Genomic DNA, 27,941 nt, shown 5'->3' with positions numbered 1-27,941 from the left:
GTTTATCTTTTACTTCTTATCAATGACAACAGTGTCGTATAATTAGTACCAGAAGGTGGTGGATCTGGATGTATCAGAAATATTACCAAGACTATGATGCAGCTCAGAGTCCGTAATCTTCCCAGCCTCGGGGACCCCGATACCTGCAGATCTTTCAGACCTCTCCTAAGGGGACCCTCCAGTCCTCTCCATTCGGGACCCGCTGGACATCACCACATAAGTCACCCCCGATATCTCCCTTGACCTAGATTATGCCAGCAGCATACCACCCTACATACCACTGCTGGCTTGCTTCTGAAGCTAAGCAGGGTTGGTCCTGGTCAGTCCCTGGATGGGAGACCAGATGCTGCTGGAAGTGGTGTTGGAGGGCCAGTAGGAGGCACTCTTTCCTCTGGTCTAAAAAATATCCCAATGCCCCAGGGCAGTGATTGGGGACACTGTCCTGTATAGGGTGCCGTCTTTCGGATGGGACGTTAAACGGGTGTCCTGACTCTCTGAGGTCATTAAAGATCCCATGGCACTTATCGTAAGAGTAGGGGTGTTAACCCCGGTGTCCTGGCTAAATTCCCAATCTGGCCCTCAAGCCATCATGGTCACCTAATAATCCCCAGTTTACAATTGGCTCATTCATCCCCCTCCTCTCCCCTGTAACTATTCCCCAGGTCGTTGCTGCAAATGAGAACGTGTTCTCAGTCAACTTACCTGGTAAAATAACGGTAAAATAAAATAAAAAAATAAAAAATGCCCAGTTCCCTTCCTCCCCTGTAGGGTCAGAGTTCCCTTCCTTTGTGGTAGGGTCAGAGTTCCCTTCCTTCCCGACAGGGTCAGAATTCCCTTCCTTCCCAGCGGGGTCAGAGTTCCCTGCCTTCCTCGTATGCCAAGTATGTCCTGACCCTCAAGTAGTTCTAGTGTATCCTGCCCCCGTGGTAGGTCTAGAGTTCCCTGCCTTCTGGTATGTCCAGCATATCCTGCACCCACAGTATGTCTAGAGTTTTCTCCCTTCCTGGAATGTCCAGTCTATCCTGCCCTCTGGTAGACTCTCAGTTTCTGGCCGTACCCGGCCCTCAGGCTTAGACCCTAGTTACAGGGTCACATTGTTCCAACTTAGGTTCCCGGACTCCTACCACAGGGCTAGGCTGCCAGACCTGCGCCATTCTAGGTTTAAGTTTTCTATTCTGCCAGGCCCTAGGTATACTACCCAGGCCCCACAATCGCTTTGTTTGCAGGTATGCAGTCCCCTGCCCTGCTTGGATTGCAGCCCACTGCTTTCGTTGGTATGCAATTGCCTAGCCTGACAGGTTAGAAGCCCCTTGCCCTGCTAAGCCCTAAGTTATCTGGCCTGTTTGCAGGTCTGCAGTCTCCTGCCCTGCTCGGATCGCAGCCCCCTGTCTTAATTGGTAGGTATGTTTCTTAACTCTCCAAGTTTAGAGCCTACTGCCATGCTAGGCCCCAAGTTAGCTTCGCCATGTGCAGGTCTGCTAGGTTCTCAGTCTTCAGCCCTCAGTCTCTAGCACTATGTCCTCATTCTCCAGTCGTATTAGGTCTGCTGTTTCCAGCACTAGTTGGCTCTCAGTCCCTAGCCCAGGTGGGTCATCAGGCTCCTGCCCAGCTAGGCTGAGAGTTACCAGTTCCTCCTGTAGGTTCAGCGCTCTACTGCTCTCCTAGCTCTCAGTTCCACTGTTAGGTCCGTCGCAGGTTCAGAGTCAGTTTCCCTGACAGGTTCAGAGTCACTTTCCATGTCAGGCCCAAAGTTATCAGCACTAGGTTCCCAGGCCTCAGCTGTTCTTGTTTTGCTGTCTTCGGCTCTAGTCGGCCCTCAGTTAGTCCGCAGCCTCATTCGGCAAGCAGTCAGCTCCCTCAATGATACATGCCAAACCTCCTGCCATAGTTCTAGGCCTTGGGTCCCACCATACCTGGCTTGCAGTCCTTAGTCATAAGCTGAAATCACACAGAGAGACGCTGTCAACAGCGTCAATTTTCGCTCAAGAGTAGAGGGCGTCAATTCACATACACTGCGTAGCGTATGACAATTTAATTGGCATGATAATCAATAATAAACTGTTGTATTTGTTATGTTCACTATGTAGCCCTAGTGAATTACTGTTCTGTGTTCCTTTTGACTCACCTTATATGTCCTATGGGAGCCACCGTACCTTCCTGCTAAGCAGTTATGTTAGCTTACAAAAGTGAGATGAGTTGTAGCTAGTACACCCGAGTAGTTTATGAAGAATTTAGCTTGTCTCGTCTACATAACATTATTCTCTCTTGAATTCCTTGAGCTCCCCAGCAGTAGCCTGCCTAGGCTATATGCCTATGATCTAAATCAACACAGGTAAGCTACAATTGTTTTAAAATATGTAGCCTTAACTTTCAACCAAATACAAGTCTACTTAGCATAGGGAAGATCATAACAATTCCTCTAATTCATTTTCTACAAACGACCCATGCAATTGGCAGTATCTCCTTATTTTACCAGTATTGCTCCGCGTAGACGCAAGGAAAATAACTTGCTTTCCAAATTGAAGCGCCATGACGCCGTAGACTCCCTTGACTCTCGAGGCCCATCTGTTTTCTCGCCTTCACTCCTGTACAATCTAATTCAAGCATGTACAGTGCCTTCAGAACATATTTACATCCCTTGACTTTTCCCACATTTAGTTATTTCAGACTGAATTTAAAATGTATTAAATGTAAATGTTTTGTCACTGGCCTTTACACAATACCCCATAATGCCAAAGTGGAATTCTGTTTTTTGAAATTCTTACAAATGAATTAAAAATGAAAAGCTGAAATGTCTTGAGTCAATAAATATTCAACGCCTTAGCTATGGCAAGCCTAAGTAAGTTAATGAGTGCAAATGTGCTAAACAAGTCACATAATAAGTTGCATAATAGTGTTTAACATGATTTTTGAATGACTACCTCATATCTGTACCCCAACCATACAATGTCAACAACCAACTTGACAGAGCTTGAAGATTATTAAAAAGAATACAGGGCAAATATCAGAGATTCAGAGTGTTTAATAGTCACATGTACAGGGTTGCAGTTATGATTGCAGGGTAGAGTGAAAATAGTAGGCTTCAAGTTCCAACATGCAGGAATAAGTTAAATAAAATAATGGTAATAAAAACCAACAATAGAAATAGCATTATATACATAATAATTCACAATGGCAGTGATGAAAAAATACATGTCCATTGGGGTGGAGTGCAGAGTAAAGACTGTTGAGGTGGTGGGGTGGAATGACCATAGTGGAAGCAGCAGCAGGAAACATTGACAGAAATAAAAACAATACACATTTTTATTTATTTTTAAGTAATAATATACATATTAACAACTGCAACTGTGATGAATGTCGTTGGGGTGGGGGCAGAGTAAAAGTCTGTTGGGGGATGGGGGGTGGAAAGTCCATAGGGGGACGAGCATGGGGAGGGGGAAGCAGGTAGCTGACTAGTGGTGGTTATATCAGCAGCCTGATGATCTGAGGGTAGAAACTATTGGCCAGTCTTTCAGTTTTTGCCATGATGCTCCTGTACTGTCCGTGTCTGAGTGATTGAAGCAAGGAGAACAAGGCATGACTGGGGTCCCTGATGATTTTCTTGGCCTTCCTGCGACACCTGGTGTTGTAGTTGTCCTGTAGGGCAGCCAGTGTGCACCCAATGGTGCGTTCGGCTGCACGTATCACCCTCTGAAGAGCCTTGTGGTCGGCAGCGGTGGAGTTGCCGTACCAGGCTGTGATGCACCCCGACAGTATGCTCTCGATACCCTGCTCCTTGTCGAACGCTGTGTGCCCTTGGGGACAGGCCAAATTTGACCATCTCCATGGCTCTCACATGCTGGTTTTCTATCTTGAAATATTGTGCGTCCATTGAACATAACATCTACATATGGAATCAGATGTGTCCATGTGTGTGTGTGTGGTGATGACAAAGTGTATAGTATTGGGCTTCAACATCAAGTTCTGACAGGACAACACTATAGTGGGCAGGCAGATCTTACTAGTGGGTAAGGCATATCCAGCCAATCGCTCAGACGAACTCCAGGTAGCCGTTTTTGCAGTCCGGATTAGCGTTACACTCCTCGAAAGCGGCAGCTCTAGCCTTTAGCTCAGTACAGATGTTGCCTGTAATCCATGGGATCTATGGGATATGTACGTAAGGTCACTGTGGGGAAGACATCGTCGATGCACTTATTAATGAAGTCGGTGACTGATGTGGTAAACTCCTTGATAGCATTGGATGAATAATGGAACATATTTCAGTCTGTGCTAGCGAAACAGGCCTGTAGCTTAGCAACTGCTTCAACATATCACTTTTGTGTTGAGCGCGTCAATGGTACTTCCTGTTTGAGTTTTTACTTGTAAGCAAAACACCAGTCTCAACATCAACAGTGAAGAGGCGACTCCGTGATGCTGGCCTTCTAGGCAGAGTTGCAAAGAAAAAGCCATATCTCATACTGGCCAATAAAATTAAAAGATTAAGATGGGCAAAAGAACACAGACACTAGACAGAGGAACTCTGCCTAGAAAACCAGCATCCCGGAGTCTCCTCTTCACTGTTGACATTGAGACTGGTGTTTTGCGGTTATTATTAGGATGTATGAGGCGTCTGTTTCTCAAACTAGACTTGTCAAATGTACTTGTCCTCTTGCTCAGTTGTGCACCTGGGCCTCCCACTCCTCTTTCTATTCTGGTTAGAGCCAGTTTGCTCTGTTCTGTGAAGGGAGTAGTACACAGCGTTGTACGAGATCTTCAGTTTCTTGACAATTTCTCGCATGAAAAAGCCTTAATTTCTCAGAACAAGAATAGACTGACGAGTTTCATTTTGAGCCTGTAATCAAACCCACAATTGCTAACGCTCTAGATACTCAACTAGTCTAAAGAAGGCCAGTTTTATTGCTTCTTTAATCAGCACAACAGTTTTCAGCTGTGCTAACATAATTGCAAAAGGGTTTTCCAATGATCAATTAGCCTTTTAAAATGATAAACTTGGATTAGTGTAAGGGGTGCGTACTGGCGGCAGAGAAGTCAGGCGCAGGAGAGCAAAAACTGTGTTACAACGGCACAGTTTAATAATAAAAATCACTGTAAACAGAACAATCAATAGAATGGGTACAAAACCCATCGCATACCAGAATAACGTGCACAAGCACTTACAATAAACAATTCCGGACAAGGACATGGGGGGAACAGAGGGTTAAATACACAACATGTAATGATGGAATTGAAACCAGGTGTGTGGGAAGACAAGACAAAACAAATGGAAAGTGAAAAGTGGATCGATGATGGCTAGAAGACCGGCGACGCCGAACAAGGAGAGGAACCAACTTCTGCGGAAGTCATGACAATCAGCTAACACAACGTGCCATTGGAACACAGGAGTGATGGTTGCTGATAATGGGCCTTTGTACGCCTATGCAGATCTTCCATAAAAAATCTGCAGTTTCCAGCTACAATAGTCATTTACAACATTAACAATGTCTATACTGTATTTCTGATCAATTTGATGTTATTTTAATGGACCAAAAAATTTGCTTTTCTTTCTAAAACAAGGATATTTCTAAGTGACCCCAATCTTTTGAACGGTAGTGTATATTTAGAAGAATTGGTCAGGAGCCTGTAAAACAACTTCTAATCATTGCAGCGCCATTCTCAAAATGCAGCTACTTTGCTGTTATTCTGGCTGCACTGTTTGATGTGACTGTGTTAGGCATAGTTGGCTAGGTAGCAAGCAAGGGATAAGAACATTGCCAGCCAGCATGGCAACGGAATATTTAGAACAAACTTCTAGGTAGTATCCTTAGGTATAGAACAAAAAGACTTCACGACTGGGTCGCATCTCTGGCAACCTTACCAACAGAATGAATGACCAGCTGGCTTGGGTAGCAACCCTAGATTTGTGTTGGGACATTATCTTGTGGAAGGATGAAATAACATTTTAATTAAAATATGTCAATCATTATTTGAATACATTAGTAACCCATTGTACAAAAGTAACACTACCCCCCCCCAATTTGAATTGATGAAATAGGTTGGTCAAAGGTTGACATGCAGAGCCACCAGTTTACATTAACTTGTCCAGTGATTTATTTTGTACGCGTATAGAAAGTTTGCATAGAAAATGCAGTGCGTTTCTATTGAAATGATAATGCCCTCGAATCCAGTGTTTGGATGATATATTGGAACGGTTTTCTGGCCCTTGACTAACAGCTGTGCCAATATATCCTCCAAACACTGGCTTCTTGGGCCTTATCACTAAAATGAAAACACACCGCAGTAGGATATTGTCGCATCTATTTTCTATGCAAACTTTCAAAACGTCTACAAAATATATCACTGGAGAAGTTATTAGAAACATAGCTAGTGTCACATGGTACTGGTGGCTCTGCATGTCAACCTTTGACCAAGCTATTTCATCAATTCAAATGGGGGGGGATTGTGTTACTTTTATATAACGGGTTACCAACATATTCAAATAGGGGGGGTGTTACCATATGGTTGTGATATAACCAATTAGATCCCAGCAACTACATTTCTGATTAGTCAGGAGACAATACAAAATAAAACATTATTTAATTTTTTTTTTAATTTGAATCCAGCCTGACTGGGTGGGTCAATGTTCAATCAGATAAAATAAAATGTGTAGTTTTATTGGTCACATACACATATTTAGCAGATGTTATTGCTGGTGTAAAGAAATGCTTGTGGAGCCATAAGAAGAGCTGTCTGTCGGCGCCATCTTGATCAATCTAGCAGGCACTCTGCCCAGACGTGTCCTGCCGTGGCTTCGCCTCTAAGTTTGTTTCATAAACATTTACATTTTCTGCTAGTTTCTTTTTTTATGAGAAATTTGACTTAAATAAAATGATAAATGATTCACAGATTAATTCCATTAGTATGATCTAGAGCTATTTTCGGCTGGCGCTAGCGCGGGGCTATTGTGAAACACATAATTTGGCAATTTCAGCCTGTAAAAACTGTCACTCTGGCATCTTCCACCCCTTGCACCAGGTTCAGCAATTTACCTGTCTAATACACAGTTCAGACGCCGAATTTATGGCGAGTTAAACTGAATAGAAGTTGATAGCGGGCTGGCATGGTTAAGCGCTTGGCTTGACATACCGATCGATTTCATACAACTGCTCAACACTGCAACAGACTTCATCATTGGGTTGAATTCAGGCGTGACAGCGACCTCTCACAGAAGTCCTCCACCTACGAAACCTAGGCCATGATTGTGCTTCTGTTGTGGGTGTGGTAGAGAAGCAACCTTTATTTGCATGCAATTAACATACTGTATATTAACATACAGTGCCTTCAAAAAGTATTCACATCCCTTGACTATTCCACATTTCGTTGTGTTACAGCCTGAATTTAAAATGGAAATAATAACCCATAATGTCAAAGTGGAATGATGTTTTTTGACATTTTTGTAAATTAATTAAAAATGAAAAGCTGAAATGTCTTGAGTCAATATGTTTTCAACTCCTTTGCCTTTTGTTATGGCACAGCTAAATAAGTTCAGGAGTAAACATTTGCTTTACAAGTCACATAATACGTTGCATGGATTCACTTTGTGTGCAATAATAGTATTTAACATGATTTTTGAATGACTACCTCATCTCTGTACCCCACATATACAATTATCTGTAAGGTCCCTCAGTCCAGCAGTAAATTCCAAACACAGATTCAACCACAAAGACCAGGCATACTTTCCAATGCCTCGCAAAGAAGGTCAAATATTGCTATATGGGTATGAATAAAAAAAGCAGACAATGAATATCCCTTTGAGCATGGTGAAGTTATTAATTAGACAAACAAAGAGGTGTAATGGGTTCGCACCGACGTCCTCGATGCACTTATTGTTAAAGCCAGTGACTGATGTGGTGTACTCCTCAATGCCATCGGAAGAATCCTGGAACATATTCCAGTATGTGCTAGCAAAACAGTCCTGTAGCTTAGCATCTGCTTCATCTGACCACTTTTTTATTGACCGAGTCACTTGTGCTTTCTGCTTTAGTTTTTGCTTGTAAGCAGGAATCAGGAAGTTATAATTATGGTCAGATTTGCCAAATGGAGGGCGAGCTTTGTATGTGTCTCTGTGTGTGGAGTAAAGGTGGTCTATAGTTTTTTCCCTCTGGTTGCACATTTAACATGCTGGTAGAAAATAGGTAAGAACGGATTTAAGTTTCCCTGCATTAAAGTCCCCGGCCACTATGCGCGCCGCCTTTTCCTGTTTGCTTATGACCGTATACAGCTCATTTAGTGCGGTCTTAGTGCCAGCATCGGTTTTTGGTGGTAAATAGACAGCTACGAAGAATATAGTTAAACTCTCTTGGTAAATAGTGTGGTCTACAGCTTAGCATGAGATACTCTACCTCAGGCGAGCTAAACCTCGAGACTTCCTCAGATATCGTGCACCAGCTGTTGCTTACAAATATACATAGACTGCTACCCCATGTCTTACCAGAGGCTACTGTTCTATCCTGCCGATACAGTGTATAACCCGCCAGCTGTATGTTATTCATGTTGTCGTTCAGCCACGACTCATAAAACATTACAGTTTATAATGTCGCGTTGGTAGGATATACGTGCTTGTAGTTCGTCTATTTTATTATCCAATGATTGTACGTTGGCTAATAGGACTGATGGTAAAAGCAAATTCCCCACTTGCCACCGGATGCTTACAAGGCACCCTGACCTTCGTCCTCGATATCTCCGTCTCTTTCTCCTGTGAATGACGGATATGAGGGCCTTGTTGGGTGTCTGGAGTAAATCCCTCTCATCTGACTCGTTAAAGAAAAAATGGTCTTTCAATATGAGGTGAGTAATCACTGTCCTGATTTCTAGAAGTTATTTTCGGTCATAAGAGACGGTGGCAGAAAAATTAAGACAAAAATAAGTTACAAATAATGCGAAAAAAAACACACACAATAGCACAATTGGTTAGGAAACGGCAGTCATTCTCTCCGGCGCCATCTGTTCCATGTCTGAGGGCAACAGTGAGGGCTGTTACCTTCAAGTAGACTTTGGTTTTGCTGGGGTGTTGAGGATGGCGAATGGGCGTAATCATCTGCCTCTGGTTCCACAGAGCCAAAGGTTGCATGTTTGAATCCAGCAATAGAAAGTTGTTTTTGATATTTTAGTTTTAAGCCTTTGCCAAACCTTAACCCTTACCTTAACCATTCAGACTTAATGCCTAACTTTAAGAATTCGGAGTTAATGCCTAAACTTAATATTAGAAAGATAGAGAAGTAACCAAATACTTTGAAATTTTACGTTTATTGGAACAACTTTGAAATTTTACGTTTAAAAAACATGGATGGAGACCTAATTCTAACATGATACAGAGCTTGTTGCGCATACTCCCTTAAAATACCTTTGCTTACCAAAGAGAAAAAAAAGAGGCGATATTACTGTTTGTCCCTCTTGAGACGCCGTAGCCAGTTCTTCCTCAAAAAAAGTACAAATGTGTATAAGATAACTTTGTCATACATTTTTACCAAGGAGTTGCGCACTAGTTGCGCACTTTTACATCTAATTAAGATGTTTGGTGTAGTATTTCTCATGCGAATTTAAAAAAAATGAAAACTAGTCATCTGTTTTTGAACGACAACAAACACTTAATTGAGGAATCCCTGCTGTTGACCAATCACCGACGAAGGGGAGTAGACTACACGAATTTCGACAAGGCTCAACAAAAAATGCAATATGGTCGAACAGCCACCCCCAAAAAAATATGTCGAACACTAAAACGAACAAAATGTCACAATATATAAGCAAACTGTTTTGACTGGGAAGCATACGGTAAGCTTTAGTGGGGACCCACCAAAATCAGCCCTTAACGCAAACGCAGAGATGAGGCATGGATTTTGTCAGCAGTGATCATGGCACAATGTCTATGTTAAGAAAAATATCTGCTCACTGTTCTGCTGCTCTCCAAACGTGATCTTTTAACAAATCTTTATCACTGAAGTTTTATTGAAATATCACGTTTATGAGCAGCAAAACAGTGAGCGGACATTCCCATTTTATCTATGTATATGGGACATTCTTTAAGAAAACTCAGGAAATTTTTTGGGATGTGTGTAAAATCCACCTCCATGGACAACCTGGTATCAGAGCATTTCGTATTATTCTGTACTTAAATCCGGGACTCAACATTTAGTATATGTTACATTTTTATATGGTATATATTAATTTGTGGATGTCCATCACCCATTTTATATATGTTACGAATTACAATTTGTATTATTTTAATTTGCAAAACGTACAATATGTTACGAATTTCTAACACTTAGCTAGCTGGCTAATGCTAACGTTAGCTAGCTGGCTAATGTTAGCTAGGCTAGGGGTTAAGTTTAGGAGTTAGGTTAAAGGGTTAGCTAAAAGGGAAAGGGTTAGCTAAAATGGTTAGGAAAAGAGTTAGCTAACACGCTAAGTAGTTGCAAAGTAGTTAAAAAGTTGTAAGTAGTTGAAAAGTTGCTAATTGGATAAAATGCTAAAGCAGTGTGTGATGAGATTTGAACTCACAACCTTTGGAATACTAGACATTCGTGTTATACACCCACCCATCCATCCTGACAAACCAGCCTAAAGTAACCGTCTGTCTTATGTAACCATACCAAACATAACATATCATACTAATTTGAGTGTCCAGGATTTACTTTTACTATGCTATGTCTACTCTGAGGCCAGGCTTACTATTGCTATTATCCATTACTTTATGCCATTTAATTTAGTAAATAAGAATTTGTTCTCAACTGCTTGCCTAGTTAAATAAAGGTTAAATAAAAGTAAATACAAAATAAAATAATACAACGTTTCAACAGGGTACAACATTGGTGCATGGTGATGTCTTTCAAGTGAGATGTCATATTGAAAAGGAAATAGACATTCCTAAAATGTGTCAATTCATGATCCAATCAACATTGTATTATTTTTCTTCCCATGATATCAACAACCTATAGATATATGACCCGGGATGCCCTCGAAACTAAATGTATTCAGTGTTGCGTGGAAACCCCATGAATTGTGCTGTGATGTCACGGAAGGCCCCTTACTGTAGCCAGTGTAGTGTATGCAGCATATAAAGACACGAGAGGAAGTGGCTCTGAGAGTCCACATCTGAATCTGACAGAGTCAAGATGGCACTAAAGCTGCAGCTTTGCTTCCTAGTCTTGTTTGTAAGGGGTGAGTAGGCTACTTCTCTGAAAGTAATTGTTTCTGAGACAATGAAGTACAAAGTACCCAGGCAGGGTACATGTATACAATACAGCTTGACAGAGTTACATGCCTGATGTGTTTTGATCACAACTTTGAAATGACATTCAATGTTTTTGTTGTAAGATATCACAAATCAATGTTTGCTTTATTTGTATTTGTATATGTTTTATATTTTAAACGTTTCCTTACTAATTCTTTACATCTGTGTGTCAGATCAATTAGAATGGAACTGCTTTTTTCTTGACTGATGCTGTGATGCATTTACAAGGGGGCCCGAAATGATTGACACCCTTGCTATACTGAGCTATATTGTATGCTCAATGGGTTTCAAGTCCGGAGACTGAGATGGCCACTGTAAAATGCTGATTTTGTGGCCAATTAACCATTTCTTTGTGTTTTATGATGAGTGCTTGGGGGTTATTGTGTTGCTGGAAGATCCACTTTTGGCCAAGTTTCATCTTCCTGGCAAAGGCAACCAGGTTTTTGGCTAAAATGTACTGGTACTTGGTAAAGTTAAAAAGTACAGCACTTTGCCGTGGTATATTGGCTATATACCACACCCCTCCGGGCCTTATGGCTAAAATAACCATCTTGTAACCAGACTGAAAGTTGTGACAACACAAAAATAATAGACATGATCAAATGCTCTGAGGATTGTATCACAATGAAAATGTGTACTTATTGCTTTGTTGTGGTCTTGTATAAATATGTTTGGCGGCTGACATTGAAATGATTGTCTTTGAATGACTAGATAAATGCTATCAATTTGAAAACCATCCTATATGATTAAAAAGTCACCAAATTGTGACTTTTTAATCATATAGGATGGTTTTCAAATTGATAGCATTTGTCTTGTCATTCAGTTTATTCGGCATTGTCAAAAACGAAGACTCAGCATACTGCAATACATGCTCTAAGAGTGTTTATTATCACAACGTTTCAACCATTAGGTGGTCATCAGCTCTCATTTGGATTCAAATACCTAATTAAATAATTCACCTTGAATTCAATCATTGCAGACAGGTCTAAAAATCATTATGGTTAATTATAAAATACACTAATTCCATGGACCCCCATAGACCACCCACATGGAATTTATTTTGTTCAGTCGGTGCTATATACAGCATGACCCTATCATAAGGGGATATTCTGCTAGCCCACACAATGTATGAAAACAGTTAACCTTTAAAACATTACAAGCCCACCAACAACATCGGTGTAAATTTGCCCCCACAGTTAATTTTTCCAAATAAAGTAGGCCTATCACTAGTCATAATACCAGTAGCATAGGAAAAAGGAACACATGACGCTCACACAGACAGTGTGAAGAAAACCACAAACCCCTTGCTTTCTCTTTTACACCCCTCATGTTTTCGGTGACTGTCCACACTATATTTGATTTCCTGTCAGTCGCAGTAGAGAAGGTTGGCTGCATAATCTCTAGGTGTACGTGCAGCGGAAATGCACCCCCCTCATGTTGTTGTTTGTCACACCTCCCATAACCTCAAGCCTGACAATGGTAGCTCGACCTCCTTCAGTTTCCCCTGTAGCCCCCAGTGGTAGAGTCTGAGACCAGGGGAAGACCGAGAAGTAGGACAGTGTTGTGAGTCAGAGCTATGAGAAATGAAGGGTCTGACTCAGGTCTTATCCAGTTAATTTACACTGCCCACTTATTAATCTGTCTACGACCCCTAAATCTTCTCTTTATGATTGCTTTTCAATACAGTCCATCCATGATCATATTATGTTCATGGCATACTGTGCATGTGCAAGAAAGAGGAAAGGGCTGTTGAAAGGTAAGGTGAACTTGAAATCATGTGTGGTGGTTAATTTTAGTATTATCAAATGAGGAGAGACAAATTTATCACACAAGTCAGAGTTATACTTAAACTAAATCTTTATTCACATATTTATAAGGAAAGCATGTCACACTACACCCACAAGTGAATGATGTGAGTGCTCTACAATAACGATGGCTGGTCGACGAATCACTCTTAGATGATTCATTGAGAGCCCCGACACAAAGAATACAACACCTTTATACAGCAAAGATACACCCCCTTAGTCTACATGACAAACAAAAGATGTGTGGAATGGGTCACAAGTTTGGGATTCCTATGAAAGATACTAATAATTCATAGCAGACAGTATCTGCTGTTAAGACTGTTCTCATTGTGTAGAAACCAGGGCCTGGCTCCCAAAACAAGGTTCCTCTCATAATTATCCATACTGGAGTCATCTCTACCCTGGTACCTCCCAGCACACAAACACCAACTCATGCTATGGAATGCGGCCTTGTTAGGTTTATCACCTAACGTATTGTATATCTTCTGTCAGCATTAAGCCCCCAGAGGCCCAATCTCAGTTCACACAGACACAATAGAGTTCTAAGAACCCCCTATTCAGTTGCATAAAACAACCATTTGATGCAATAACAGTATTTATAACATAATCTTGTAATTTTGCTCTCACACATGTTGGAACCTTCCATCATGTCAATCAAAGTATGTCCTATACTAAATCATTGGTATTTGCCATTGCAGGATCCATTGCAGTGCAACATTTGACCGTGATGGAGGGTGAGACACTAACCATGAAGTGTCACATTAGAAATGTCGAAGGGAGCCACGTGGAATGGAAGAATCCTGATGGGCATGTTATGTTTTTTAATAACCAGAAGGGTGAGGATCTTATACCACCTATAGATATTTATTATGATGTATTTTATATACTAAAACAAAGCAGTATCTTAATTTGAAAGTACACTGGATGCCCAGTAAATGAGCCATACAGGATTTTATTTTATTAATGTCGACAGCTGATTCAAATCAAATTAAAATTGTATTTGTCACGTGTTGAATACAACAGGTGTAGACTTTACTATGAAATGCTGTCTAGAATGATAATAGTTGTACATGATACAAGTAAAAATGTTTGTTCCTACTCATATTGTAACATCTTTGCTCGGATCTAAAGTAGTTGAGTTATATTGTGACATGCCTCCTCTCTCCCCCATCTTCACTAACAGCCCTGAAGGACAAGCGCTACAAGATAATAAACTTGTCTGACTCCGTTTTTTCAGTCAGTGTGTCTGATGTCACCTTCAAAGATGGAGGCCTCTACACATGTTTACATTACATTCACAAAGTGCCTGTAGTGAAGTTGGTTAATGTGACAGTTTTGGGTAAGTGTAACATATTGTAATAGCACTGTTTTATAGGGATTAAGAAAGCACACAGCCTTCCCCTTAATTTAGTAGAATATTCATATTGGCACAGGAGGTAGAGTGCTTGGCTTATTCCCACTTCCAACTAATTATGTTGGAACCAAAAATCATAACATCACTCTTTTTGTCATTGTCAAGGTAAGCCAAAATTGGAGATAACAGAACACAATGGAAAGACTGCCATAAAATGTTCTGCAGTGGGAAATGGCCATCCTCCCAAAATCTCATGGCTGTTGGAGAGTGGGTTAGAAATGTATGGTAAGTGTCCTTCATTCTAGATTTATTTAATAGATTTTATGACGCCAAAATGACAAAGGATTATGTTACGAGACCACTTAGCTAGCATACTGATTTTGATACACTCGCTAATTCTGGGGCCCTAGGCCTAGCTAAAGGGTCTGTAGGTCTGTAACCTTATTTGATGTGTGCATTCATGTGAAAAGGTGTTGAATGCATGTGCTCCAGGACTTAACTTAAAGTTCAGGGCCAGCTCTGTCTTGACTCCTTGGTCGGCCAGCCCAAGTGATTTATGTAAACAAAAACGGTGCATGACCAACAAATAATAGTATACACAAAAAAGAAAACAAAAACTCAGTGTTGGATTAGAAAGTAAAAGTGCAATATGTGCCACGTAAAAAAGCTAATGTCTAAGTTCCTTGCTCAGAACATGAGAACATATGAAAGCTGGTGGTTCCTTTTAACATGAGTCTTCAATATTCCCAGTTAAGATGTTTTAGGTTGTAGTTATTATAGGAATTATAGGACTATTTCTCTCTATACCATTTGTATATCATATACCTTTGACTATTGGATGATTGCCAACCTAATCTCGGGAGTTGATAGGCTTGAAGTCATAAACAGTGCTGTGCTTCAAGCATTGCAAAGAGCTGCTGGCAGACGCAGGAAAGTGCTGTTTGAATGAATGCTTACGAGCCTGCTGCTGCCTACCACCGCTCAGTCAGACTGCTCTATCAAATATAAAATCATATAATTAAGTCTAATATAATAAACACACAGAAATACGAGCCTTAGGTCATTAATATAGTAAAATCCGGAAACTATAATTTTGAAAACAAAACGTTTATTCTTTCAGTGAAATACGGAGTCGTTACGTATTTTATCGAACGGGTGGCAACCCTAAGTCTAAATATTGCTGTTACATTGCACAACCTTCAAGCGAACAGGTAGCCTAGTGGTTAGAGTGTCGGACTAGTAACTGAAAGGTTGCAAGGTTGAATCCCCAAGCTGACATGGTAAAAATCTGTCGTTCTGCCCCTGAACAAGGCAGTTAACCCACTGTTCCTAGGTCGTCATTGAAAATAATATTTTGTTCTTAACTGACTTGCCTAGTTAAATAAAGGTAAACATATTTTTTTTATGTCATAATTATGTAAAATTCTCGCTAATTAATTACGGTCTTTGTTAGGAAGAAATGGTCTTCACACAGTTCGCAGCGAGCCAGGCGGCCCAAACTGCTGCATATACCCTGACACTGCTTGCACTGAACGCAAGAGAAGTGACACAATTTCCCTCGTTAATATTGCCTGCTAACAATAATTTATTTTAACTAAATATGCAGGTTTAAAAATATATAGTTGTGTGATGATTTCAAGAAAGACATTGATGTTTATGGGTAGGTACATTGGTGCAGCAATTGTGCTTTATGCGCTTTTGTTAAATCATCACCCATTTGGCGAAGTAGGCTGTGATTCGATGATAAATTAACAGGCACCACATTGATTATATGCAACACAGGACAAGCTAGTTAAACAAGTAATATCAACAATGTGTAGTTAACTAGTGATTATGTTAAGATTGATTGTTTTTTATCAGATAAGATTCATTCTAGCTAGCAATTTACCTTGGCTCCTTGCTGCACTCGCGTAACAGATGGTCAACCTGCCACGCAGTCTGAAGTCAAATCACGCACCCCCAAGTACTTCTCTGCATCTGCCACCACAACATTTATTTTCTGTGACTTACGTTCCATCTCTGCGGTACAGTTGATAACCATTGCTATGAACGCTAAGAAGCCAACCTTACTGAAACATAGATCACTCATTGGCCTATCCCTTGTCTTTATCATCACCATGTCCATCAATGCAAAGCTCGGGCTCCGAGCTCCTTACAACCCCTTCCATTTTTCCTCCAGAACTCGAAACTGGCATCCGGCTCACTCTGTTTGATCTTGACACAAATCTTCCTCGACATACCCTCTCCCTTGTTATTGCTAGCTTCAACAGATAGAAACCCATCCTCTGCCTCCCTCAGCTTTTTCAACCTCCTCTCTTTCCCTCCAATCCTCCTCCCTTAACCAATTACCGACTTCTTCTGAAAATATTCAACTTTTCCAATCCGAAACCTCTTTTTAGCTTACTCGAGAGACCTGCTAAGCCCTGTACTCCCTCCACTTTAAACTCGAACTATCGCAGTTCATAAAAAATCTATGCAGCTATCAAATTGTTTATAATCGATTGCCACACCTTTGCACAACCAACACTTAACAAGACTTCATGTCAGAGCACACCCCCTGACCCAGTTGCTACTGCTACCTGGGGATGGAGTGTGGAAGGGGTAGTGTAGTGTCTAATTGTGCTCCAAAGAACTAAACTACCTAACCTATTCCATAACAATTAGGAAAAGTGAAGAGTCAAACTGAATTGTGTAGTCCTATATTAGTATTGTGGCGATGCTAGCTATATGAGTCACGTTTCCCTACATTGGTGTCAGAAGATCATTGACGGCTGTGAGGCTATCGGAACGCACGGCCAGGAGTATGAAGGGTTAGCGGTAGGTTGAAGCACAGAAATGTGCCTTTCCGTTCGGAGGGGGCAGTGTCGCAATCTTTGCTATATGAGCCACATTACAATTTCCCACCAAGTGGATTAACCATGTTGGCACGATGTGTAGGGTGTTTGCCTTTCATGCCACTAACCTGGGTTCGCTTCCCTACCCTGTCATTCACCACCGTATTTGACAAATAATAACAGCCATTGTCGTGGCTTGCGGGAATTATAAATATAAGACAAGTGAAAAATATAATAGGAAACGACTTGGAGTATAAGACTGAGAATTTTGTGATGTGATATTTAAAAAACAAAAAGCCTTAAAATGGTTTAGACTTCCCCTGCGAAACCAAATCCCACACACATTCCCCTTTATCTCTTCTAAAATAAAGGGAAGTGAAATTTCTGTATTTTCCCTGTAAAGTGCAGGTCAGCTATTATACGGATGATGGTTGTTGACGTTCTTTTACATATTCAATTTTTACACTTTCAGTCAAAAGTTAATTGAATCTTTCTCCTGTTATTTAGCTCAGCCTCAGTATCTGTTGGACAAAAACACATATTCCTCCCTGGATATCTTGTATGTTCAGTCCTACAAGAGGAGAGTCACGTTGAAATGCATTGTTCGCCATCCAGCCTTACACAATTCATCCCTGATGAATTTTGTGAAAATTGGACAGAATCGTAAGTACTACGTTTATTGTTCACTCTTTTGACCTTTGATTTGATTAGTTGTCGAGATGGCATCCACACTATGGGAGGCTGAATTTATAACGGTATGATCAATGACAATACATAAAGCGCAGATTACCTCCTTGAGAATAAACTGGAAATATCCAACAAAGAATTTAAAAAAGCAAGTCTACCTTATTTTTAAATGTAGTTCTGTTTGCAATGGTCTATTTGAGGAACATTGAAATGAAAGTGTTTACTTTTGTGGTTTCAGTGCACAGTTACACTGTTGGTACTTTCCTCACTTTAAAATATGCCATGAGAACGCCACACTAGGGTATCTTGATCACACAAAAATCATGTTATTTACTCTCTCTGTAGGGAGGAATACACTGACATCCAAATTTCACATTTCTACAAAAATATTCAGATAGATCATATTATTCACTTCAAGTTTTTTGAACTGCACTATAACTATATATACAAGCACTTCATAATAGTGACAAAGTCTTAGCAAGATACAATTGTCATTTGTGAACATGGTTTGAATTGTACAGCAACTGAAATTCCCTTTTATCTTATAGCCACTGAGGAATCACACTCCACTACGAGAGCCTTTCATTTGCTCAGTACAGGTCTAACAGAGGTACCAACAACAACAGTCTCCCATTGGCATAGTACACAGGTGTCATCAGAAACACAAACAGCTACAGCCTTAGATTGGCCAAATACAGAGGGATCACCAGCATCAACCCCTGACTTACAGCTCAGCACTCACAGTAAGTAAAAAATATTAATATTCATTATTAAAAACAAACTATACAACTTCCTGATCATTTTGACATGACAAGACTGATAATGCATATACGGAAGAACAGAACAGCCATGGTGCCTTGAGGTTGAATCTACACATGTTTTGTGAACACTGGTTAGATGCAAAACCACAGCACTTGGTTCTCATACCACCAAGTCTATTTCCTGACACGGGAGTCAATAGCAATATTAACAATATATAGTCGGTTCGGAAAGTATTCAAACTTCTTCCATGTTTTGTTATGTTATATCCCTATTCTAAAATTGATTAAACCGCTTTTTCCCCCTCATCAATGTCATAATGACAAAACAAAAAAAGGTTATAAGAAATTGTTGCTAATTTATACAAAATCAACTGATATTATATTTACATGCAGTACCAGTCAAAAGTTTGGACGTAGCTTTTTATTCCAGGGTTTTTCTTTATTTTTACTATTTACTACATTTTAGAATAATAGTGAAGACATCAAAACTATGAAATAACACATATGGAATCATGTAGTAACCAGAAAAGTGTTTTTAACAAATCAAAATATATTTTATATCTTAGATTCTTCAAAGTAGCCACCCTTTGCCTTGATGACAGCTCTTGGCATTCTATCAACCAGCTTCATGAGGGGCAGCAGGTAGCCTAGTGGTTAGAGCTTTGGGCCATTTCCTGAAAGGTTGCTAGATCAAATCCCCGAGCTGACAAGGTAAAAACCTGTCGTTCTGCCCCTGAACAAGGCTGTAAAACCACTTTTCCAAGGCCGTCATTGTAAATAAGAATTTGTTCTTAACTGACTTGCCTAGTTAAATAAAGGTTAAAAAAAAAAGTCACCTGGAACGCATTTCATTTAACAGGTGTGCCTTGTTAAAAGTTCATTTGTGGAATTTCTTTCCATCTTAATGCGTTTGAGTCAATCAGTAGGGGTGGTATACAGAATATAGAATACCAAGTCCATATTATGGCAAGAACAGCTCAAATAAGCAAAGATAAACGACAGTCCATCATTACTTTAAAACATGAAGGTCAGTCAATCCGGAAAATGTCAAGAACTTTGAAAGTTTCTTCAAGTGCAGCCGCAAAAACCATCAAGCGCTATGATGAAACTGGCTCTCATGAGGACCGCCATTCGCCATTGGCAAGGAAAACCCAGAGTTTCCTCTGCTGCAGAGGATAAGTTCATTAGAGTTACCAGCATCAGATTGCAGGCCAAATAAATGCTTCACAAAGTTCAAGTAACGGACACATCTGAATATACACTGTTCAGAGGAGACTTCATGAATCAGGCTTTCATGGTCAAATTCCTGCAAAGAAACCACTACTAAAGGACACCAATATGAAGAAGAGACTTGCTTGGGCCAAGAAACACGAGCAATGGACATTGGTGGAAATCTGTCCTTTGGCCTGATGAAGGTTCTCCCATCTCCACAGAGGAATTCTAGAGCTCTGTCAAAGTGACCATCGGGTTCTTGGTCACCTCCCTGACCAAGGCCCTTCTCGCCCGATTGCTCAGTTTGGCTGGGCGGCCAGCTCTAGAAAGAATCTTGGTGGTAACAAACTTCTTCCATTTAAGAATGGTGGAGGCCACTGTGTTCTTGGGGACTTTGAATTCTGCAAAAAAAGTTTGGTACACCTCCCCAGATCTGTGCCTCGACAAAATCCTGTCTCAGAGCTCTACGGACAATTCCTTCGACCTCATGGCTTGGTTTTTGCTCTGACGTGCACTGTCAACTGTAGGACCTTATATAGGCAAGTGTGCGCCTTTCCAAATAATGTCCAATCAATTGAATTTACCACAGGTGGACTCCAATCAAGTTGTAGAAACATCTCAAGGATGATCAATTGAAAAAGGATGCACCTGAGCTCAATTTCAAGTCTCATAACAAAGGGTCTTTTGTATATTACCTTATACTTATGTAAATAAGGTAATTCTGTTTTGACAGATTTCATACATTTGAAAAAATTTATAAAAACCTGTTTTCACTTGGTCATTATGGGGTATTGTGTTTAGATAGATGAGGGGAAAAAATATTATAATCAATTTTAGAACAAGGCTTTAATGTAACAAAATGTGGAATAAGTCAAGGGGTCTGAATACTTTCTGAATGCACTGTATGTCCTCAATAGTAAATCTCAGTAAAAGTTTCAGGCAGAACTTCGGCTTGTGCTTTTATTTGTAGTTAATTTAAGGTACCGGTACTTTGTAAATTGTTGTTATACATATTGACTTGAATTATTACATTTTCATCTGTGGTAAAATCAGTGAGTGAAAATGACATGCACTGTAATGGGGCGGCATGTAAAATGTACAATAAATGATTTTTTTCATTCAGGTCAGCCAGTGTTCGAAGCTACAGGGTACACACTTGCTAATGACAGCAGTGGCAGCAGCAACACTGCTGCTAAGAACAGGACTAATCATAGCTAGTATTGTATGGGAAGAAATTTAAGTATCCTCGCCAGCTAGGCTTAATAGTTACTCAGTAGGCTGCTTCTCCACCTAGTGGTGACTCTCCATCACTACAGATGAGCCTCATACCAGCATCCAATGGTATTTTATTAGTTCCAATTCAATTGAATCACTATCATTTTATCCACAAATACACTCCATATCCTCCCGAATAATGTGACTGTACTGTCTAGATCAGCTGTCATTCATTCCCCTGCAATTCCCTGTAGATTGGTCGTCAGTGTCCCAGACAACAGAGAACACACCTCATAATGGCACAGGACACAACTCCAGCAATGCTAAAGGTAAGACAGTCTTAATATTTTTCTAAGTGCATACAGATCCGGTTAAGTGAGTCATGTTCAGGTGCTGTATAAGCCAGACATGGATGTAAGGCTACAGTACAAGAGGCTAAAGTTGCACTGATGGTCTCATTCACAGGAAGCTTCGTCAATGATACGGAGACGCAGAAAGGAACTGGAGGAAGTGCGCTGTTGCTTATCTTCCTTGTGACATGCCTCATCCTTGGTCTGCTTGTGGTTGTTTCGCTCTTCGTGATCAAGCTGAGGAGGGCTCACATACTCTGGAAGAAAGGTAACCAGAGACCAGGACACCTCTCACTGTTTAGGATCTTCTCATGACTTGACATGTTTGGTCATCTTTACCTATCATCTTTGGTTTATGGCAGGTGTGCACAACTCTAGTCCTCAAATGGAATTTTGCTCCTGTTGATTGTCCTTTCTCCCTGGCACTTGGATCAGTTGATATTAACCAAACACATAGACCCGCTGCCCTCAAGGACTTGAGTTGTGCGCCCTGATTTATTGCTTATATGTATGCCTGCCACTAAATCTTAAATTTTTAACAAGTAATTATTCTGAAATCATCATAGTTTTGATCATTACAGAAAATGAAGACTCAGATCAATCTGTGGAAAGCAACAGATCAAAATCAAGCAATGAAGAGAAACAATCTCGAGGAAGAAGGGGCAACGGTAATAATTTACATCCTACAATGTGTGATTTCTTGGACATGCCATATAAAATAAAGACTGCAACCAATGAAACAACACAATGACAAAAAAAGCGCAATTATAAGGCCTATGTCTAATACGTGCTCAAATGGTAGGACATTTTATATGTTCCACATGGTAAAAATGCCTGTTTTTCTAGGACTCTTTAACATCAGATTCACAAAGTATGTCATTGATGAACCCATGGCAACAGAGACGATGACAACAACAAACACCAAAACAGAAGAGGATCCTGATATTCAAGTCATCCCACAGACAAATGGAGCAACCCAAAGCACTCAGATCAAGGAGAGAGAACTGTAACATTTTCCAGTGTTATCATATAGAGAATTTACATTGAATCATAAAAGTCATCATAAGCACAAAGATGTTACACCATATTTTGGGATGGAATATTGTTTTAAAACATGCACTTTGATATGGTGGATTATTCTGTGTGTACACAGGCTCATAAGATGCTATTATGTATAATTTCATTGTTTAATCAAAGTTTATTTTTATACTGAAAAACAATGAAGAATATACAACATAAGGATATGGATTTCTCTCTGTAAATATTGTATAAAAGTGTGTAAATACAATACAATCTTATCACAAACTGTCTTTGTTTTGGTGATTTCTCTATTGGGCCACATTGCTTTAAATAACAAATACCATCAACTGCCTCCTGCCAGTTGAATGCTCGGCTAGAACAAAACATGCACCCTCCTGGGGGTCTCCTAAAATGAGTTTAAGAGAAATACTGTTGTAAGCTACCAAGGGAAACCGTTTTGTACTTCACAAATAAATTGACTGGAAAATGGTGTGCTACACTGTGGTATGTGTAACAAATAGTCAACACAAGCTGTTTTAACTGTTTGCAACTGATCCATTTCATGCAAAATCAAAGATTGTTGTATTTATTGTATTGACCCCACAATAGTATATGCATTGGTTGAAGCTCAATGTTAAATTCAAATCTCCCTACTATCATAACTAAGTCAATTTGACACCAATGTGCAAATCAACTTGATCAGAGGTACACATCACTCCCCTTTCCCTTGTCATGAGCTATCCAGCCGTTACTGAGAACCAAATACCAGATTTTAACAGGGTCGTTAGCATTAGGAAGAATATACAATTTCTTGCCCCGACCTAGCTCAATATCTAGGCGTTGGATAAAAACAAGACTACAGCGTCCATAAAGTGACCATTAGAATTGCCACCTTTCGGGCTGAATAAGTTTGTAGTGGCAACAGTTTTTTTCACATTTATAGCTCTCACGTGCTCATTCTGTCCATTGAAACCAATGATGTGCTACCTATTTGTAGCATTTCTGACAATGTTGACATGTTTTCAGCTGAATCCGAAGAGTTCTAAAACCAGAGCAACAGCACTAGTAGCTAGCTAACACCAGTCAGATGAGGCAAGCTACAAGCAAAGGAAGCTAGCTATATTTTGCTATGGAAAGTTTAGTAACACTTCATTTTAAGGGGTCATTAGTTTCAGTAATTATACAATTATTTATAAAACATGTCATATAGCAAATATGTATTATATTATAGCAACCGATAGACACAATCATATAGCCAGGGCTAAACAATTAATAAGATTGTCATAATTTGTCTACCACAAATGATTGCCAAGAAAGAAAAAAAGTATTGTAGGTCAAAAACATCCGCAAAGGCGAGAAAGCCCAATATTGGACTAAATCTTACTTTCTCGCCTAGTGTTGGCTAGACAGCTAACTGTAGCGCTGGCTAGCTAGCATTATTGTTGGGCCTACCATCTAGGCTAGCTAGTTACTGTCTACAGTACTTATACTTTCCATGCAATCTGTTTTTTGGGGGAGATTAGCTAGCAAGTTTTTTTAACCTTGACTAGCTAATGGTGGCAAATATGCTAGCTCGCTAGCTAGCTAACGTTAGCTGGGCTCGATGGTCTTATCTTCCCTGAACCTTGTCCTCGGTGTATCTGTTACCCAAGGGTATTACGTAAGACGCACACAGCATGTTAAAGTGAGCTAGCTAGCTACTTGTGTCAACACACTGAAAAACCTAGTTCCTTTTCAATGTAGCTAAACTATTAATGCTAGCTGGATAACACAAGAACTAGCTAGGTAGCTAGCTAGGCCTAGCTAACACAGATTCCGACAAGGTCTCAGACTCCAGGGTGGGAAAATGCTTACAAGAAAGAAACATATGAACGAAGTCAGAGTTGTCAATTTCCCTTGTTACTTGTATTGTTAAAAGGGGAAGAAATAGACAATCCCATTTTTCTAAATTAGCCATGGAGAGCCCTGCGGTTGCCGTACCAGGCGGTGATACAGCCCGAAAGGATACTCTCAGAGGTGCATCTGTAAAAGTTTGTGAGGGTCTTAAGGGCCAAGACAAATTTCTTCAGTCTCCTGAGGTTGAAGAGGAGCTGTTGCGCCTCACCACACTGTCTATGAGGGTGAACCATCAGATTGTCAGTGATGTGTATGGCGAGGAACTTGAAGCTTTTCACCTTCTCCACTGCGCTCACGTTGATGTGGATGGGAGCGTGTTCCCTCTGCTGTCTCCTGAAGTCCACTATCAGCTCTTTTGTTTTGTTGACGTTGAGGGAGAGGTTATTTTCCCGGCACAGCTGTATAATGTCTGGGTTTTTTCATGTATTTTTTGCTGTTCTATATTATTTTGTCTCTTGCCATTTAAGAGTCAATGCAATTCACACTGTGCCTTAAAATGTTCTACTTGTTGACTAATACATTCAAACTAAAACCTTGTGAGAATGTTTGCCTATCATGCTGTACCAAAAGCAATTAACACCAACTCTGATTGTGTGGCAATGAAGAGTTTTGCTGCGACCAGTGTAACAGACCAATCTAATGTCACTACACACAGATTAAATGTGAGATCATGACCAGTCCGTCACATCATTCCTTTTTATCTTTCCCATGAGAAGTCTTTCTGAATTCATAAAGTAGAATCTGTGTCGGCCATCGGTCAACAACCAATGCGTGAGACTCCTCTCTACACAAACCTATAGAAAAGCAAATGAGCCGTCGTGGGGCGGTGTGCCCATAAAAGCCTGGGACTTGATTGGATGCGGCAGTGCAGGGTCGTATTCAATAGGCACCAAACAGAATGAAAATGAACCTGCCTACCTGAATTTGTCCTATAAGAAACACTTTTTTGTTTCCCATTGAAAAAGGGAATTCTGCTACGGTCCGCACCAATAAATATGACCTAGTACTTACATAGGTTACAACAGATCTACCTAACTCTCTTCTTGGAGATCTACCATCCTGTGGGTATTCAGTCCAACCCTAACCTAACATACCTGATTCAGCTAATTGAGGGTCATGTTCCAGGCCCTGACCAAATTGCAGATAATGCATTGCATCAACCAATAGTTTAATAGCACGTCATTTGCATGTCACGTCATCGACTGCGCAGTCGGGCATTACGCTTCGAACACACCGACTGCGTCATTGCGTTTCGATACACCAGAAGTACATTCATTTCCAATGGAACGCTGCATTTGCCTTGCAGCATTGCGTTGCAGAGGCAGTTGCAGTGCGTTCTGTGTGGTGCATACGTTCGATAAATCGAACGTATGCATCAAATTGTATGAGTGGACTTGACAGAGAGTAGCAAAATATGAATGTAGATTTTTTTGTTGCACACATTCAGTAAAAAATTGGGATTACATAAAAACAGTTTGATTGCATAATTTCTTTACATTTTTTATTTATTTATTTGCCAAGTATATTATTTATTCGACACACGGTAATTTGACCAAATTATCAGGGGTACAGTAGTATCTACCATTTCCATTACTATTTATCTAGCATTCACACTCTTTCAAACATGAACATTTGGTAAAGTTATTAGGGGTAGTAACTAACATAATTTATTTGACTATTTCTTTCACACACACCTCATTGGCTAGGTTAGCTAGCTAGCTAACGCTAACTAGCCACATCTAGCACAAGCTCACTACTAAACTGACCTGGCAATCCTACTATCGTGGACACTTGTCTCCAAGCAGCATTTTCTGTGTTTATGTCCCTGTAGCTGTCAGCAGTTGTGTCAAAAAGACACGGTTTTGAGGATACTGCGAAAATGATTCTCTCCTCCATGTGTCCAACCGCATGCGACCATTTGCAAAAGGTACCTGCATCAGTATAGTTGCCTAGTTGCGCAAAATGTTATGCAGCAGTGATGCAATGACGCAGCCGGTGTGTTCGAAGCGTTAGATTGCTATACGCTCCGCTATATCATATGGGTGGCATTCCTACCTGACTACATTGCAGACGCCTGCCAGATCTCGCAAAGCTTGGATACGTGTTTAACATATCAGCTAACTAACATCATATGATATAGGAATGTAATTCACAACACTTGACGACGTGGCGCACAACCATTGGTTTATGCAAAGCAACGTCTTCAACATAATCAGGCAGGAACACCACCAGTATGTGGTTAGGTGATATGTTCAACACTAGCCTTGTGTGGCCATCCTTCCAAATCTTGTCTTGGAAGTCTATAGAAATCCAGTAAAGAATTCTGGGTTTGAATAGGAGTGTAGGTTTTTGTTCAAACCCTTATCTAGCGCACCTAACTAACTGGTTGATAAATTGAATCACGTTAGTTACTGTTGGGTTTGGAGCGAAAACCTACAGGATGGTCGCTCTCCAGGAACAAGAACAGAGTTGGTCAGCCCTGCAATAGTGATTTGGGATTTGTATTAAAAAAATATATATTAAAAAAAAAAGTAGAGGCCAATAAATCATCAAATAATCTGAACCAATTATGCTAATCTGTTATGTCAAATATCGGTTATAATACACCCAGAAATTCGGAAGCAATGAAGACCACCTGGAACGCACCCATGTAGACCTGCGACGCGGCTGCGGGCTAGCAACGCAACCGCAGCTTAGCAATGAACTCACCCTTGTCGACCTGCAACCTGGAACGCGCCCGGGGGCTAGCAACGCGACCAAGGGCTAGCAATGTCAGTAAAGCTAGTCAGCTGGGCCACGAGTTGCCGAAGCTCTTTCAGAGTTTAAAACTATGTTTTAAATAATCTAGGAACTGCAAATGCAATGCTCACTTATAATTTAATAATTACAATTTTGATTCCTATGGCGGGCAAGGGGGGTCTGGTTGTCGGCCATGCTGAAAATGTGATCTCGCGTTATTGTGTCATTGTCAATACAGTACATCTAAACCACGATATGAAACGTTGATTTAAACCCTCTGACCCACTTGTGAATCAGGTGGGCCCCACTGTCTGATTTAAATCGCATGATTTCTGATGATAGTTGTCGAGTATATCGACTGAATGTACTACCTCTGATGATAGTTGTCGAGTATATCGACTGAATGCACTACCTCATCCCCATACTGTATTTATCTTGCTCCTTTGCACCCCAGTATCTCTACTTGCACATTCATCTTCTGCACATCTACCATTCCAGTGTTTAATTGCTATATTGTAATTACTTCGCCACCGTGGCCTATTTATTGCCTTAACTCCCGTATCTTACCTCATTTGCACTCACTGTATATAGACTTTTTGTTTTCCTTTTTTCTACTGTATTATTGACTATGTTTTGTTTATTCCATGTGTAACTCTGTGTTGTTGTATGTGTCGAACTGCTATGCTTTATCTTGGCCAGGTCGCAGTTGCAAATGAGAACTTGTTCTCAACTAGCCTAACTACCTGGTTAAATGAAAAATAAATAAATATTGTATCCGGTGCGAACGCAACCCGATGTCTTC

The 27,941-nt window shown here is 40.4% G+C and overlaps 1 protein-coding gene across 4 annotated transcripts; it reads left to right on the top strand.

The window, feature by feature from the left end:
• Positions 1 to 2,153: 2,153 nt before the first annotated feature.
• On the top strand, positions 2,154 to 22,993 carry LOC129819519 (cytotoxic and regulatory T-cell molecule-like). 4 transcript variants are annotated; one of them, XM_055875867.1, is made up of 10 exons: positions 2,154 to 2,332; positions 13,770 to 13,907; positions 14,255 to 14,410; positions 14,591 to 14,710; positions 17,767 to 17,922; positions 18,495 to 18,689; positions 21,389 to 21,463; positions 21,600 to 21,752; positions 22,051 to 22,152; positions 22,331 to 22,993. In XM_055875867.1, the coding sequence occupies exons 2-10, from the start codon at positions 13,799 to 13,801 to the stop codon at positions 22,492 to 22,494; spliced, it is 1,230 nt and encodes a 409-aa protein (XP_055731842.1). In that variant the 5' UTR covers positions 2,154 to 2,332; positions 13,770 to 13,798; the 3' UTR covers positions 22,495 to 22,993. The 4 variants fall into 4 exon arrangements, with proteins under 4 accessions (XP_055731842.1, XP_055731834.1, XP_055731827.1 ...); XM_055875859.1 differs by lacking the exon at positions 2,154 to 2,332 and adding an exon at positions 11,121 to 11,193 and having other exon boundaries at positions 22,066 to 22,152; XM_055875852.1 differs by lacking the exon at positions 2,154 to 2,332 and adding an exon at positions 11,121 to 11,193.
• Positions 22,994 to 27,941: the final 4,948 nt, after the last annotated feature.

The sequence above is a fragment of the Salvelinus fontinalis genome, chromosome 2, assembly GCF_029448725.1.
Source record: "Salvelinus fontinalis isolate EN_2023a chromosome 2, ASM2944872v1, whole genome shotgun sequence".
NCBI lineage: Eukaryota > Metazoa > Chordata > Actinopteri > Salmoniformes > Salmonidae > Salvelinus > Salvelinus fontinalis.
This window is presented reverse-complemented; position numbering and strand designations above follow the sequence as displayed.

What these genes read in the sequence shown, in the direction of transcription:
- LOC129819519 (XM_055875852.1), top strand. Translation starts at nt 11,148, where the DNA reads ATGGCACTAAAGCTGCAGCTTTGCTTCCTAGTCTTGTTTGTAAGGG. An exon ending in GAGTGGGTTAGAAATGTATG is followed by an intron (nt 14,711 to 17,766) that starts GTAAGTGTCCTT and finishes CCTGTTATTTAG; the next exon opens with CTCAGCCTCAGTATCTGTTG. An exon ending in TGTGAAAATTGGACAGAATC is followed by an intron (nt 17,923 to 18,494) that starts GTAAGTACTACG and finishes TTTATCTTATAG; the next exon opens with CCACTGAGGAATCACACTCC.